Genomic DNA, 15,576 nt, shown 5'->3' with positions numbered 1-15,576 from the left:
GTCTACATTATATTATGTTTATGGTGATGATGCTTTAGCACCAATTGTGTAAGCTGCTCTGATATAATGAATACTATTATTTAACTGATATCTATCTATCTATCTATCTATCTATCTATCTATCTATCTATCTATCTTTCTATCTCAAAACTGAAAACCATTTCTAAGAGTCATGGAATAAAAATGCTAGCGTATCTGCTGTCACTCTTCTATGAGGAAGATCACAAATATTGCTGTTCTTTTTGTGTATTGAAGACTATGAAAGTAATGCTGGAAAACAGAGGGTTTGAGATAGGAACCTGAGAAGATATTTGATAAAAATCACCCTAGAAACAATATACCTGAAAGAATAGAGGATAATATATGATGGAACATTGGAGTAAAAATAAAATAAGTGAATGACAAGGCCATTTCACTGAAAGAAAAAGGAAACATAACACTCCCCCCCCCAAAAAAATGGTGTACCCGAACAACATCAAATTTTCACCAATTTAATGAAACATCAGAAAGACAGATCATGTATATTTTCTCAGGTTGCCGGATGCAAAAAACTAAACCGTGTCTCTCCCTATGCACTTCAATTAATCAGTGAAATCTGTGTAGACTATTTATCAGATTATCTGGTGTGACCACAATTCATTATCTTCTGATACAAAGGAAGTGTTTGAAAGTATGAACTGAGATGCAGCTTCTGATATTCATTATCCAGAAGGGAAATTCATGTTGTGGTAACTTTCCTGTTGCCTTCTGGGTCAATCTGAATTACAATCTGGAAGTATCTGGGGATCACAAACCATTGTGTGGTATAAAACCTTTATATTAAGGACATTAAGATTTTTTTTAAAAAAATATACTTTAGACTACAATAAAAATTAAATGTTTAAATCTATTAATCACAATGACAATTAAGCTATCTGATCAAATCTGGTTGTATAGTGTTTCAATGTTCCTTATGCATTTTGGTTGCTCAGAAATTCTGAGGAATGGGCCCACTGTAGTATTATTGCTGAAGAGGCAACAAATTGTCCACCTTCAGCAAGAGTGTGAGAAATCTGTCCTAGGGTTCCACCAGGCTAATGCACTGCTGATATCCAATATGAAGAGCAAAGGGTAGAGTAAGATTTATTTTTTTTATTCCCAAACCCCAATAGAGCATCATGATAGTTTTATTTCCTTTCAAGGTTTCCATCTCTACCATCGGTTTCCACACTTCATGCCAGAAAACTGTCTCCACATTGCCATGGGTGTTTTGGTTGGTGGGATTATTTTTGGCACCAAACACAAATCTCCACCAGTTATGACTACCAGTATTTATTTCTTATACCTCCTTCCACCCATTATCCTTGAAGGAGGCTATTTTATGTCCACCCGCCCCTTTTTTGAAAACTTTGGTTCAATTCTTTGGTGGTCTGCAATGGGCTCCCTCATAAATTCCTTTGGCATTGGATTATCAATTTATGGAATTTGCCAGATCATACCTTTTGGCCTCAAGGATGTGAATCTGCTTGACAGCCTGTTATTTGGCAGCATGGTCTCAGCAGTGGATCCAACAGCTGTCTTAGCTGTCTTTGAGGAGATGTCTGTCAATGAACAACTTTACATGATGATATTTGGAGAATCCTTATTAAATGATGGGATAACTGTAGTAAGTATGTTACAACTTTTTGTAAAAACTGAGCTTTTCTAATGCACATGTGTATACATTTCTCTCTTTCTTCCAAGGAGGACAAGGCAACCCATATCGTTCCTATTTTGTTATTTCAATAATCTTTTGAAATAGGCTTAAGCTAACCCATATATTTGGTGGCTAATCAAGGATTAGAACCGGTGCCCTTGTCAAATGGAGTCTAGTACCCTTGCTTGGTGAACAGTGAAAAACAATACTGTCCAGATTTAAGCTCAATCTGCCAAGTTTACAATCAAACTACCAAATGTACATTCATTGTATTGTCTTTTGAAAACTTTAATTACAAAGATCATGCTGACTTTATAGCTCAAGAACAGCAGTGACTGAGATCCTTAATTAAAACAATTAAGCAACAAAACATGCCTTAGCTTTTACAGTTTGGAATTAATTTACAGCTAACCATTTCATTAAGAATTAAGAACTATAGTGTTTATCTCCTACCAACTAAGAATTCAAATCTCATATTTTTATTATCAAGTAATGATTCTCACTAGGGATTCAAACTATGCTCATTGATACCATTGTTAATTGAGATTGCTTTGAGTACAGTCATCTGAATCAATCACTGTAGCATGAAGTTCTCTTAAATCAACATTTTGGAACATAATCTACCAGTAAATACTTTTTTAAACATCTGAAGGGGGGGGGGCTGAGAGAGAATGATTGGCCCAAAGTAACCCAGCTAGCCTCCATGCAGAAAGGAGAGTTTTCTTGCTCTTTAAGGATTCTTAAATAATGTGCTATGACACATTATTCCTTTAATAAATTTATTCCTTTAATAAATTCCCAAGTCTTTATAGTCTTTTGGAAGCTCAACATGGTAAAGGAAAACTGAGTATCTCCAGACAGTCTGATCCATGGAAGAGAACCATCACTGAGAAAACTCAACTCTGAGTCCTTATAGATGGCATTCCTCAGTAGCCCTCTTGATCATTTTATTTTATTTATTTATTTATTTATTTATGAGACTTATATACCGCTTTAAGTGCAAGCACTCTCTAAGCGGTGTACACCAATAAGCAATGTATATATATATTTACATTGCCCTCAACAATCTGGGTCCTCATTTTACCTACCTCGGAAGGATGGAAGGCTGAGTCAACCTTGAGCCGGTGAGATTTGAACCGCTGACCTGCTGAACACAGTCAGCTAAAGTGGCCTGCAGTACTGCACTCTAACTACTGCGCCACCTTGGCTCTTAATAATTTAGAATTATTGGGCTGGGTTTTTTGTTTTTTGTTTTGGCAAACATATGAAAGTTGTTTGCTACTGTCTTCTTCCAGGACCTATTTCAACTTCCTAGTCTAATCCATAGCTTCTGATATTCCTCCTACTTTCTCATCCAAATTTTATCTAAGATCAACCCTACCTTGTTTTCAAGCTTAGACAAATTTGCCAGCTGAGGCAGTGAGAATACGATAGTGCGTCTCCAAGTACTCTAGCTTATATCATAGTAAATTATTTAGAGCTGAGTGTTGCAAATAAAGAGTAATTTACTCATTATTTGGTTTATTTTGTTACAATGTTTGCATTCGCTAGTAACAAAGTCCCCTGAGGACCTTACAACAATAAAGCATTGATATCCAGTATAAAAGTAATACAACGGTAAAAAGGCAAACTCACATTTTAGAATGTAAATAAAAACCTGAGTTACTGTATATCTACCATCAGTACAAATTTGCAGTATCCAGCACAGGTTGGGTTTTTTTTTTTTTTTTTTTTTAAAAAAACAAACCTTCAAATGGTACAGTGGATGTAGATGGTAACAAAAAAAAAAAAAAAAAATACAGAAAGCATCAGAGGAGTATCTTTGGAATGGATTTTCTATGACCAGAATGACAGCAGCAAAGTTAGCTTCACAAGCTGACTAAAAACAAAGCTAGCAAGAGCAAAAATGCTTCAATCATTCATTCATTTATTTTAAAATATACAGATCACTCATTTAGCACGCATGCCTGCTTCCTAGCAAAGGATACAAATGTATTTCATGCTTTCTATGTATTTAGTATCTTTCATGTCTAATGTAGCAGCAGTTGAAAAAATACTTGCATCCTTGATGTCTCTGAACATGACTAATTTATGACTGATGATGATTTTGAAACAATCTGAATTAAAGATACCACTAGTAGGAGAGAATGAAATACATATAAATATAGCTGAAATCTCATGCCTAGGTGGTGCCATACAATTAAATTAGACCTAGTTTTATTCTCAGGTGTTTGTATTATTTTTAACAGAACAGAATAACAGAATTGGAAGGGACCTTGGAGGTCTTCTAGCCGACCCCCCTGCTCAAGCAGGAAACCCTATATCATTTCTGACAAATGGTTGTCCAATCTCTTCTTAAAAGAGATTGGACAACCATTTTTAATTTTTTTTAAGTTTATTTGAATTTCTTTGCTACATTAGGACACTGAATGATGGGAGGGGAAATTGTTTTTCATAATTAATTGTTTATTTAATGGAGGTGGCATCTCCCTGAAGAGCATCTCCTGCACTGTCATAGCTGCTTTAAAGGATAATGGCAATGAGCATCTCTAGGGAGAACTAAGGATGAAATGTTTTGTTTCTTTCTCCTGTGCAGGTCCTATACAATATATTCATTGACTTTACCCAGATGCATAAATATGAAACAATTGAATCTCTTGACATTCTAGCTGGCTGTGCTCGCTTTTTTGTAGTCAGTCTTGGAGGGCTGCTGTTTGGCATTGTCTTTGGATTTGTGGCAGCTTTTATGACTCGATTCACCCAAAACATTTCTGCCATTGAACCTCTCTTGGTCTTCATGTTCAGTTACCTGTCCTATTTAACCGCAGAAACACTTTACATATCTGGCATCTTGGCGTAAGTAAAACTTGCAATGTTCATTTTCGTAGCTGGCAACCTCTTATTAACTTAGTATTTCCTAGTTTTACACCCTTGACTAATTGCCTTGGCTGATAAGAAAGAATATTTGAGGAACCACAAGGCTTTAGGCACCAGGCAATGATTAATTTAAACAAAGGACTTTTAGGCTTTCCTTCCTTTGATAATAATGAACAGCATACAGTACTGAATTACATTTTGTTAAGTGCTGCTTATGTCAAGAGCAGGGATTATCTTCATACTGGATGCTTTTTCTCAAACTGGAGTGATTTCTGCTGTTAACAAAGTTTCATGATAAAGTCCAGGAGAAATGAGGTTACAGAGCTCCATTCATGAACAGACTTTTGGAATGGCAGCAGATTCTGTAGCTTTTTCAGGACCAAGGATTATACTTAAGACTGTGAACAGTGCATATTAGGACATAGTCATGTTTGATTTTGATTCATTTAAACTATTTTAGTTAATTTAAATAAATATATAACATGATCAATCTTTTTCATGGATTTAACTACAGGTAGGCCATGACTTACAACCACAATTGAGCCCAAAATTTATGTTGCTAAGTGAGAAATTTGTTGAGTTTTTACCACTTTTCTTGCCACATTTGTTAAGTAAATCACTGACTTCCCCTTTGACTTCGCTTGTCAGAAGGTTGAAAAACATGATTACATGACCCCGGGACACTGCAATCGTCATAAATGTGAGTCAGTTGTCAAGCACCCAAATGTAAATCATGTGATCCTGGTGATGCTGCAACAGTCATAAATGTGAAAAATGATCATAAGTCACTTTTTTCAGTGCTGTTGTAACTTTACACAGTCACTGTTGTAAGTCAAGGACTACCTGGTTTTTCTTTCATTAAACATGACAAGATGATAAGAAGTTGGAGTGGTCAGGGTGTCAGTTGTAGATCTTCTGCTAAAGAATGGACAAAATTAATTGTGCCAACTGGCTCTCCCCCTGTGGTGGACAACCCGGAGACTGGTTTCCCATTTAGATAGCCTTAGCATCAGCAATGTATTGAAATAGCAGTTATCCTTTGGTGCACTAGTGAAACAGAGTTATTGTAGATCATTCTTCCTCTTTGGATACTTTCTGGAACCTCTCCATCCTCTAATCTCCCCTACCCTCCACAACAATGCACAACTATACAACAATACATATGGCAAGTGACAGGAACTCTGTTCTTTATCTGATTGTCTCATGTTTTATTTTTCTTAAAATATTTTTTTTTCTTGGTTTCTAAGTACCTAGAGAACTGTATGCTATGGGACTGCATACAATGGCCATAAATAATCAGACACTGAATCAAGCCTTCTGTTGGCCTCCAGATGTGACATCCAAACTATTTAGAGAATCCATAGCCATAAATATTGTAAGTGGTAACTTCCCTACATCTGGAGATCAGAGTGTTAGGGAAGCTGCTATACTACATAGACCTTAGCCAAAAGTCTGACAAGCAATTAATAACACTATAATCTGGAAGTTGTATTTTAGAGGATATGTGTTTTACTGCCCTCTAATTTTCAGGGTTCTTTACTAGAGGATGCATAATAATTGCATGCCCACAGAGCATGCCCAATCCATGCTGATTTTTTTTTTTTGGTGGGGGGAAGAGCAACCAATTCCCAGTGTATGATTTATTTATTTATTTATTTATTTATTTATTTATTTATTTATTCATTCATTCATTCATTCATTTATTCATTCATTCATTTATTTATTTATTTTAATGGATATCTATTTCTGCAAATCTCCATGTTGTTCTAAGCATGTTCAGAATTTCCTGTTGTTTCTCATTGTCCCCTTTTGTCCCCAATTCCAATTTTTGACTGAGAGCATAAAATAACACTCATGATGAATGTAGAAATCTGCCATTTTTACAAGAATTCTCTTTTCATGTCCCCCTGTTTCCAGTGGTTCTTACTCCTTTTCTTCGATGTTTATGGCTCAACAGGATAACAGCCTGTGCAGTGACAATGAAGAAATATGTGGAAGCCAATATTTCTCAAAATTCCTACATAACCATAAAATACTTCATGAAAATGCTAAGCAGTATCAGTGAGACCTTGATCTTTGTGTTCATGGGAGTGTCTACAGTTGGTCGGAACCATGAATGGAACTGGGCTTTCATTGGCTTCACCCTGCTCTTCTGCATGCTTTGGAGAGCACTAAGTAAGTTGCATGGGCAACCTGAAAACAAACTGGATAAAAGGCATTGCTAGCTGAGACAAAAAGTAGGAGGAAGAGAATGTAAAACAGAAAGGGAAATGTTGGGACTGTTCAGATCTGACTGGTCTAATCAGTTTAACAAAGACTTCAGTTATACTATGTTGGCTAAGATAGACTGAGGCATAATTTACTTTGCTGAGATAAAGTATTACCTATAGAACTCTGGATATATTGCTTAAGGCAGGATACACAAACTATGTTAGGTCCTTCATCACTCTACAGTATTCTTTATTTGGCTTGAATAGTTTGCATAACATAAATGTTTCCAGATCTATTATAGATTAAGGGTTTGTTTGTTTTTTTGTTTCCTAGGTGTGTTCTTGCTGTTCTCCATTTGCAACAAATTCCGCACTTACAAATTTACTCTCAAGGATCAACTTATTGTTACCTATAGTGGGCTAAGAGGAGCCAGTAGCTTCTCCCTTGCATTTTTGCTTCCTGCAACTCTGTTCCCTAGAAAGAAGATGTTTATCACATCTACTATTGTGGTGATATACTTTACTGTTTTCATTCAGGTAAGGAGAACATTTCATCACAAAGTATCAGTGCATTTTTCACATATTAGAAGAAAATTTTATTGGAGGTCTGTTTCCCCTGAAGATCTTCCTTATCCATTCATCTAACTTGATCCAGTGTTCTTACAAAAATGGACTTGTGATTTTGTGCATATGAGTAAATGCATCATACTGGTAAAAATGGTTCTTTTAATACCAGGGCCGTTTCCCCTAGAAGCTATTTTGGCATGTGAAATAATCAGGAGGTAGAAGTATGCTAATAATACAGGCATCTCAACCATACTGTTTAGTTGCACAGTTTAATGGTTGGATTTCTTCTTTCTTCTTTCTTTGTTTCAAATGAAGGGAATTACCATCAGACCACTGGTAAAGTACCTAGATGTTAAGAAGACCATTAAAAAAGAATCAATAAATGAAGAGATTCATGTGCGAGTAAGTTGAATTTTATATTATTAATTGACAAGAGAAACATAGGAAGATTATAAATTATTGACCACTCTTAATGGTTTTGGGTCTCCAAAGATCTAGGAATAGCTATCCATTTTTAATCTGAGATTTGCAATTGGGATCAGCTGTCTCAAAACATGTACTGTACTACTTTAAAAATTGAATCTTGATAAACTAATAGTTCTTTTGACCTTTGGGAATTCCCCTGCTTCTTCATGGCTGATGGGAACAGCTGCAGTTTTGCTTTAATGCAGTCTTTCAGACCTTTTGTTCTATTTTATTTTGATTTAGTGTTTTGGGCACAGATTTTGACTACAGAAGCAAGGGATAAGAAAGAGATATTTCAGCAGATGCAATGTTTCATGTGTTGAGATTTTGGAAGAATTATTATTTGGTGATGCTAGTGCCAAATAAAGCCACAGTTCTAAGGGTCCTTATGCTTTATTCTGGCTTTTATCTATACAGTATTTGAAGAATAACATAGGATAAATGCTTTTACTTATTACCCGGAAGCTATGTTCATATTGGGGGGATGCTCTGTTGAACATAGCACTTCAGAATAAATATTATTTGTGAGTTTTGGTTTAGTACAGTGGTGGTGAGCCTATGACACGTATGCCAAAGCCTGCACTCAGAGCCCTCTCTGTGGGCACGTGTGCCATGCCCCGGAGATGGCAACCGTCCCTCTTCAACCAGCCGCCCACTAACTTGCCAAGGTCCCACATGGCTGGATGCATCCCAGCACCTATGCGCTTGCTCGCCTCTGTGTGCAGAGGCCAATGGTGTCAGGCAGCAGCCGCCCCGGCCCCTGCCTCACCTTGGCCTGGGACAATGGCACCCCTGCCCTGCCTCACCTTGCCTCACCTCATCCCGACAGATGAGCCTCCTGCCCACCACCTCAACTGCCAGAGACCCCCTGGATCTCCCTCAACCCTGCCTGGACCCCCAGGCATCCCTTCCTACAAGCAACATTGAGGTGATCACCCCCACCTTGGCCACACCCACCCAATCTGCCACGCCCATCCAGTGGGCCATGCCTACCTGGCACCCGACAATATATAAGTGGGTTTTGGGTTACAGTTTGGGCACTTGGTGTCAATGCTGCAAATATTGTATATTCTTGCTTTTGACAATATGCAGAACTGTCTGGTATTTATGGGTTTAATACAGAGCAGAAGGGAATTGGGGGTAAAGCCCGGGAAAGAAAGAGGAAGAAAACCTTTGACCTTCACACTAATTGGATAATGTGATATATGACGGCTAATTTAGGGAGGGAACATGCTGATAATTTAACTGCTCAGAGGAAGAGAACTTAGATCCTACTATCCCTCTGTTGTGCCTGTGCTGACATTTTGTGACAATAAAAGACTTTTAGGGAAATAAATGCCTGGAAGTTCTTTGAAATGTTTCATTAGCTGGAACCATAACAACATGCTAGGATCTCACATTCTTTTCAAACGACCTGGGGTCCCGAATTCCATCCACTGCCTCTAGGCTTGAGAGGACTGATAAAGATTCGGGGGAGATCTCATTATTGGAGAAAGAAAGATTGCCTGAGGCCAGCCCCGTGGCTGCAACAGTTCTCCCGGGGGGGGGGGGAAGCGACAGCCAGCAAGCCGGGGGAGAGAGGAATTTGGCAGATTTCCCAGCTGAGAGCAAAGACTTCAAAAGCAGAATGGACAGATAACGCAGTTGTGGGTGAGTCACTGGAAAGATTTCAAAACTCAGATATGAAAACCAGAAATCAATTCCTACAAAGTGAAACCTACAGCCCTTCCATTGCAGATGTCCCTGCCAGGGACTCCAGCCCTGAAGAGAGAGAGAATCCCAGTCTGAGTCCTCTGCAGCAATGGGGAGATTGGGTTTCCCAGCAGGTGGCTGATCCATGTCCTCTTAACTTGCCACAGCTAATAGAGGTCTTGCAATGCCTTGGGGTGGTACAGAAGCCAGGAGATCAGCAGCTGGTGGGAGAACAGCCACAGCAAAGAGATTACCCACAGCCCCCAAATGTGCAACTTCTGGGCATAAATCTGCAGCCAGGATGGGGCCAACAGCAACTGGGGGCACCACACCAACTGCAGAGAGCCCAGCAGCCATTGGACCAGCAACCAGGGTGGGGCCAGCCGCAACAGCCCCAGTGGGGGCCACAGCAGCCCATGTTCACACCACAACCTTCAATGGGGACCCAGAGAAGCTGATTTTTTTCCTCAACCAAGTGCATTCTCACTTGAATCGCTGGGCCTATCTCTATCCGGAACCAGGGGCCATGGTCGATGTCATTGCGTCCAACCTGGAGGGAGAAGCATCTGAATGGCTGAACAATCTATATAGCGAGCAAGCTCCCGAATTGGAAGATCCCCACCTATTTCTCTTAAGACTGAGAGAATGATTTGAAGACCCATCCATTGGCCTCAAAGCAGCAGGACAAATTCACAAAATAAAACAAGCCGGGAGGCCTGCCCTGGAGTACGTGTGAGAATTTCACAAGATAGCAGGTCAAATAGAGGGGTGGCCTGAGCAGTCTCTCATCCATTATTTCATCGAGGGATTAGACAATCACCTCTTTCAGGCCTGCATCTATCGAGAAGTACCTGATTGGCTACAGGAGTGGTACCAGACAGCCGTGAAGCTAGATGTTAAGCTCTCTCACTATAAGAAGCCTCCTCCACATGAACCTGAGCAGCAACCAGAGCTACCCGGACTGCAATCACCTCCACGAAAGCCTTCAACTACTACAAGGCCTGAGAGACCCAGGCCACCTACACACCCTTCCTTCGAGTGTTTCCAGTGTGGACAAGGAGGACATCGAGTGGCTACCTGTCCAGTCCCCTACCCCCGACTGCAGAGCAGACCAGAACCAGCAATGCGAAAGAAACCTGCTCAGTGGCTAATGAGAGAAAAATCCAATTGACTCATGAAGGAACCTGTCGCCCTGGTTACACCCCCCACACAAGAGGATGCCAGGACTCCAGGTGGACCCCCCCTGCTCTACCTTTCTTTGACAGTGATGAAGAAGGAGAGAACGACCCAATGGTGAGTAGACAAATCCCATCTTTTTCACTGGCCGCCAAATTTATAATCCCTAAGTCTGGGGCACAAATGGACTTAAACGTACTAATTGATTTGGGATGCACCCACTGCATTATTAGTTTAGCGTTTGCCATGAAAATGGGCATACAGGCAAAACAGCTTTCCAAACCGGTGAGGTTTGAGCAAGCCGATGGGAGGGACTCTTGTCACACAATTAACCGAGCCTTTACACCTAGAAATAGGTGCACACTGGGAGTTTATTTGCTTCCTGGTGGCTTTGAAAATGACTGAGGCGGAGATCCTAGGACTAGCCTAGTTAGACAAATGGAAGCCATTTATCTGGTGGGAGAAAGGAATGAGAACTGTGAGACTATCTATAGGGCCTGATCCCCCCATTGATTCAACAGATGTTTCTGGGCATCTTAGGCCACCCAATGAGTGAGCACACATGGCCGCCTCACTGTCTCCAGGCAAACCACTCATCCCCAAGGAATACTGGGACCTGGCGGAGGCATTTAGTGAAAAGGAATGTGACGCCCTACTCCCTCACAGACCAATGACTGCTCCATCGAACTGGTGCCCGGAGCCAAACTCCCACGACTGAGAATGTATGCCATGACCCCCCTCGAAATGGAGGAGATGCAGCTTTATGCCAAATTGTCAAAATGTGAATTTCACCAAACTCAATTAGACTATCTTGGCTACAGAATTTCCAACGAGGGTATTGAAATGGATCCACTCAAGGTGAAAACTATAATTGAATGGCAGCCCCCAAGGACTCGCAAACAGCTCCAGAGCTTTCTGTGTTTTGCCAACTTTTATCATCAATTCATCCCTTCTTTTGCCAAGATTGCCCAACCTCTCACAGAACTACTCAAAACAGGCAAAGGAGGAGGGAAGCCACGACCGGGACAACCACTAGCATGGACAATGGGCTGTCAAACAGCTTTTGAGAATTTAAAGAGACTATTTGCTGCTGAACTGGTTCTAAAGCACCCCTGCCCAGGGGAACCCTTTGTGATTCAAGCCGATGCCAGCGATGTGGCAGTTGGAGCTGTGTTACTGCAAAAGAACAAAAACGGGATCCTGCAACCCTGCGCCTACACCTCTAAGAAATTTACTGAGAGTGAGCGGAGATGGGCAATCTGGGAGAAAGAGGCCTTCATGATTCGATGGGTGCTATTAAACTGGTGACACTATCTAGAACAGTGGTTCTCAACCTGTGGGTCGGGACCCATTTGGGGTCGAATGACCATTTCACGGGGGTCGCCAAACCATGCTGTCCGCCATTTTTTTCCCTTTTCCCTAGCTGTCCTACTCCCTCTTATTGGTGGCCACATCCACTTGGGGGTCACCACAACATGGGGAACTGTATTATGGGGTCACGGCATTAGAAAGGTTGAGAATCACTGATCTAGAAGGTAGCAAGGTGTCATTTGAGGTATGGACAGATCACAAAAATCTAGAAGCACTAAAAACTCCCCGCAAATTGTCCCCAAAGCAAGTACAGTGGGCACAGTACTTTAACCGCTTCAACGTCACTCTAAAGTACATATCAGGAGGAAAGAACTTCCTAGCTGATGCGTTATCCTGGTTACCCCAATACAAAAGTGAGCGAGAGGAGGTTAACGAGGCAATTATTCCCAATCCACAAACTACCACTCAACTTATACCTTGCGGGTCCCCAATCCTGATGACCCTGGAGCGAAGAAAATAAAACGAGAGCTCCTCACCGACCAATGATTCAAAGATAATCAAGCCTCCCTAACATGCAGGGGGGAAACTATATTTACCAGAAGCACTCCATCTTACTGCTCTCAAACACAGCCATGATGTAAAACAGGCTGGACACTTTGGATATTTGAAAACCCTACACCTCACCCGCCGGCAATTTTGGTGGCCGGGGCTGAAAAAGGATGTGGAAAACTATGTAAAAAGTTGTACTGTATGTGCCACAATGAAAAGAATCCCGGGGAAAACCCCTGGGTTACTGCAACCCATGGCAGACCCTTCTCAACCATCGGAAGAAATAGCTATGGACTTTATAGTAGACCTACCTGAAAATAGTGGAAATATTGTCATCTGGACTGTAATAGACCTGTTCTCGAAGCAGGCTCATTTCATCGCCTGCAAAGGACTCCCATCTGCCCAACGACTGACCAAATTGTTCCTGAAACATATCTACCAGCTGCATGGCGCCCATAAGCAAATAATTTTGGACAGGGGGGTGCAGTTCACAGAGAAGTTTTGGAGAAGTGTTCTTAAATTAATTAGATCATCTCAAGGTTTATCATCTGCTTTTCATCTGGCCACCAATGGGGCCACAGAAGCTGCTAACAAAATGGTGGAGCAATATCTTAGATGCTACGTTTCTTACCAACAGATGAACTGGACTGATCTCCTCTCTTTTGTGGAGGTGGCGTACAGTAATTCTGTGCACAGCAGCACCGGCTACACGCCTTTCAGAATAGCCACAGGAAAAGAGTTCAGCCCAATACTTGAATATCCTCAGTTGCCCTCTGCTTCCCAGACACTTGATCAGTGGATGAGGGGATGGGAAGAAGTTTGGAAAAACACAAAAATTGCTTTAAAAAAGACTTTTGAAACCTATAAAAAGCAGGCTGATAGGAAGAAGGCTCCCCAAAGAACATTCCAAGTTGGGGAGATGGTTTACTTGTCAATTAAGTATTTATGACTCAAATTGCCCAGCAAGAAATTGGGACCTAAATTCCTGGGGCCTTTCCCCATAGTAAGGATCATCAACCCGGTCACAGTAGAACTAAAACTCCCTAGACTTTTAGGGAAAATTCACACAGTCTTCCATTGTAGCTTGTTGAAGCCTTATCGGGGCTCCACTTTAAGATCTCCTCCGAAGAAGGCACCTGGGCCCCTCGTAGTCGTGGGACAGACCCACTATGAAGTGAAACGTATTCTTGACTCTAGAATCTTCAGAGGGAAATTGAAGTACCTAGTGCAAGTGAAAGCTGACAGATTCGTCAAAAGGTTTCATGTGAAACACCCCAACAAACCGAAATATAACCCTTAACATAAGCTTTTGTTTACTTTACAGGATCTGTCCTTCTTGTAAGGGGGGTCGGATGTCAACACTGCAAATATTGTATATTCTTGCTTTTGACAATATGCAGAACTGTCTGGTATTTATGGGATTAATATAGAGCAGAAGGGAGGTGGGGGTAAAGCCCAGGAAAGAAAGAGGAAGAAAACCTTTGACCTTCACACTAATTGGATAATGTGATATATGATGGCTAATTTAGAAAGGGAACATGCTGATAATTTAACTGCTCAGAGGAAGAGAACTTAGATCCTACCATCCCTCTGTTGTGCCTGTTCTGACATTTTGTAACAATAAAAGACTTTTAGGAAAATAAATGTCTGGAAGTTCTTTGAAATGTTTCATTAGTTGGAACCATAACACTTGGTCTCTAAAAGGTTCGCCATTACTGGTTTAGTATATCCTATATTATAATCAAGGTAATGTAAAATAAATACTAAGAATTTACATTTTTCCATTATTCCATTATTTCTATTTACAGGATTCTGTTTTGAAACGAACTGTTATGTACTTACGTTAGGATACAAGAAATGTTTTAATTCATAGAAACTGCTTCTGGACTTTGTGCTTGAGGTGGAAAAAATTAAACTTTGATTTTGGGTTTTACCAATTGATAGGTTTGTTGTTATAGAAATGGCTAGTTTATACTACAAGTAATCCTCAATTTACAAGCACCATAGAACCCAAAATTTATGTTGCTAAGTGAAATGTTTGTTGTGAATTTTACCCCATTTTAGAACTTTTCTTGCCACTGTTGTTAAGTGAACCACTGCAGCTATTAATTTAGTAACACAGTTGTTATGTGAATTTAGTAACACAGTTGACTTTGCTTGTCAGAAGGTCACAAAAGGGGATTACTTGAACCTGGGACACAACAATGGTCATAAATATGAAGCAGATGCCAGGCATCTGAATTTTGATCATGTGACTACAGGGATGCTACAATGTTGTGTGAAAAATGTCATAAGTTACTTTTTTCAGCACCATTGTAACTTTGAACAGTCACTAAATTATAAGTCAAGGACTACCTGTACTGTGTAAAAGGAAAAAGTTGAGGTTTGATGTTATTACCTTATTCTACTGCACCAAAGGGAATCGGAAGTCAATGCCTTTTCTTCCTCTTTTCCCTTTTCCCTATATTTTTCCCTTCCCTTTTCCCACCCCTATCTTTCCTATTTTCTTTTGCATTTTTGTATTTTATATTATAAATTAATAACAATAAAAAAGAAATGTTTTAATTCATAATAAAATGTTTTATGTCTATAGTTGATGGATCATTTAAAAGCTGGAATTGAAGATATATGTGGACACTGGAGCCATTATCAACTGAGAGACAAGTAAGGATGTGCCTAGCACTGTTAGTCAAAATAAAATAACTGGATAAAACTAAACTGAATAAACTAAACTAAAATTAAACTAACTGGGAAAACTAAAGAAAGGCATTAGCAATGTTGATTTAATTTAAAGCAGGATGGATTGGAATAATTCTTCACTCGGCATTTCAATATGTCATTTTGCATATTTACTAGATTCTTTGTTTAAATTATTAAATAACATTTTTCTTTTACCTTGATTTTCATATATTTACCCATAAGTAGAAGTTTATTCTCATATTACTGAATGATAAATGGCTGTTAAGACCTGGCAGTGAATGAAAGAATTCGGTATTTGCCTATTTCTCAGAATCAAAAGTGTGCGTCTTTCTTTTATCCTCTTTCTCCCATAAC

The 15,576-nt window shown here is 39.9% G+C and overlaps 1 protein-coding gene across 2 annotated transcripts in view; it reads left to right on the top strand.

Annotated features, from left to right (window-relative positions):
• The window catches only part of SLC9A4 (solute carrier family 9 member A4), a 37,048-nt gene that overhangs the window by 2,380 nt on the left and 19,092 nt on the right, over positions 1 to 15,576 (top strand). For both annotated transcript variants that reach the window (XM_039319590.1, XM_039319591.1), the window contains exons 2-7: positions 1,182 to 1,645; positions 4,272 to 4,531; positions 6,510 to 6,727; positions 7,097 to 7,299; positions 7,645 to 7,731; positions 15,116 to 15,186. In XM_039319590.1, the coding sequence (XP_039175524.1) occupies positions 1,182 to 1,645; positions 4,272 to 4,531; positions 6,510 to 6,727; positions 7,097 to 7,299; positions 7,645 to 7,731; positions 15,116 to 15,186 (1,303 nt within the window). The remainder of the gene's footprint in view (positions 1 to 1,181; positions 1,646 to 4,271; positions 4,532 to 6,509; positions 6,728 to 7,096; positions 7,300 to 7,644; positions 7,732 to 15,115; positions 15,187 to 15,576) is intronic.

The sequence above is a fragment of the Crotalus tigris genome, unplaced genomic scaffold, assembly GCF_016545835.1.
Source record: "Crotalus tigris isolate CLP2741 ecotype Arizona unplaced genomic scaffold, ASM1654583v1 scf7180000023602.573895, whole genome shotgun sequence".
Classification (NCBI taxonomy): domain Eukaryota; kingdom Metazoa; phylum Chordata; class Lepidosauria; order Squamata; family Viperidae; genus Crotalus; species Crotalus tigris.
This window is presented reverse-complemented; position numbering and strand designations above follow the sequence as displayed.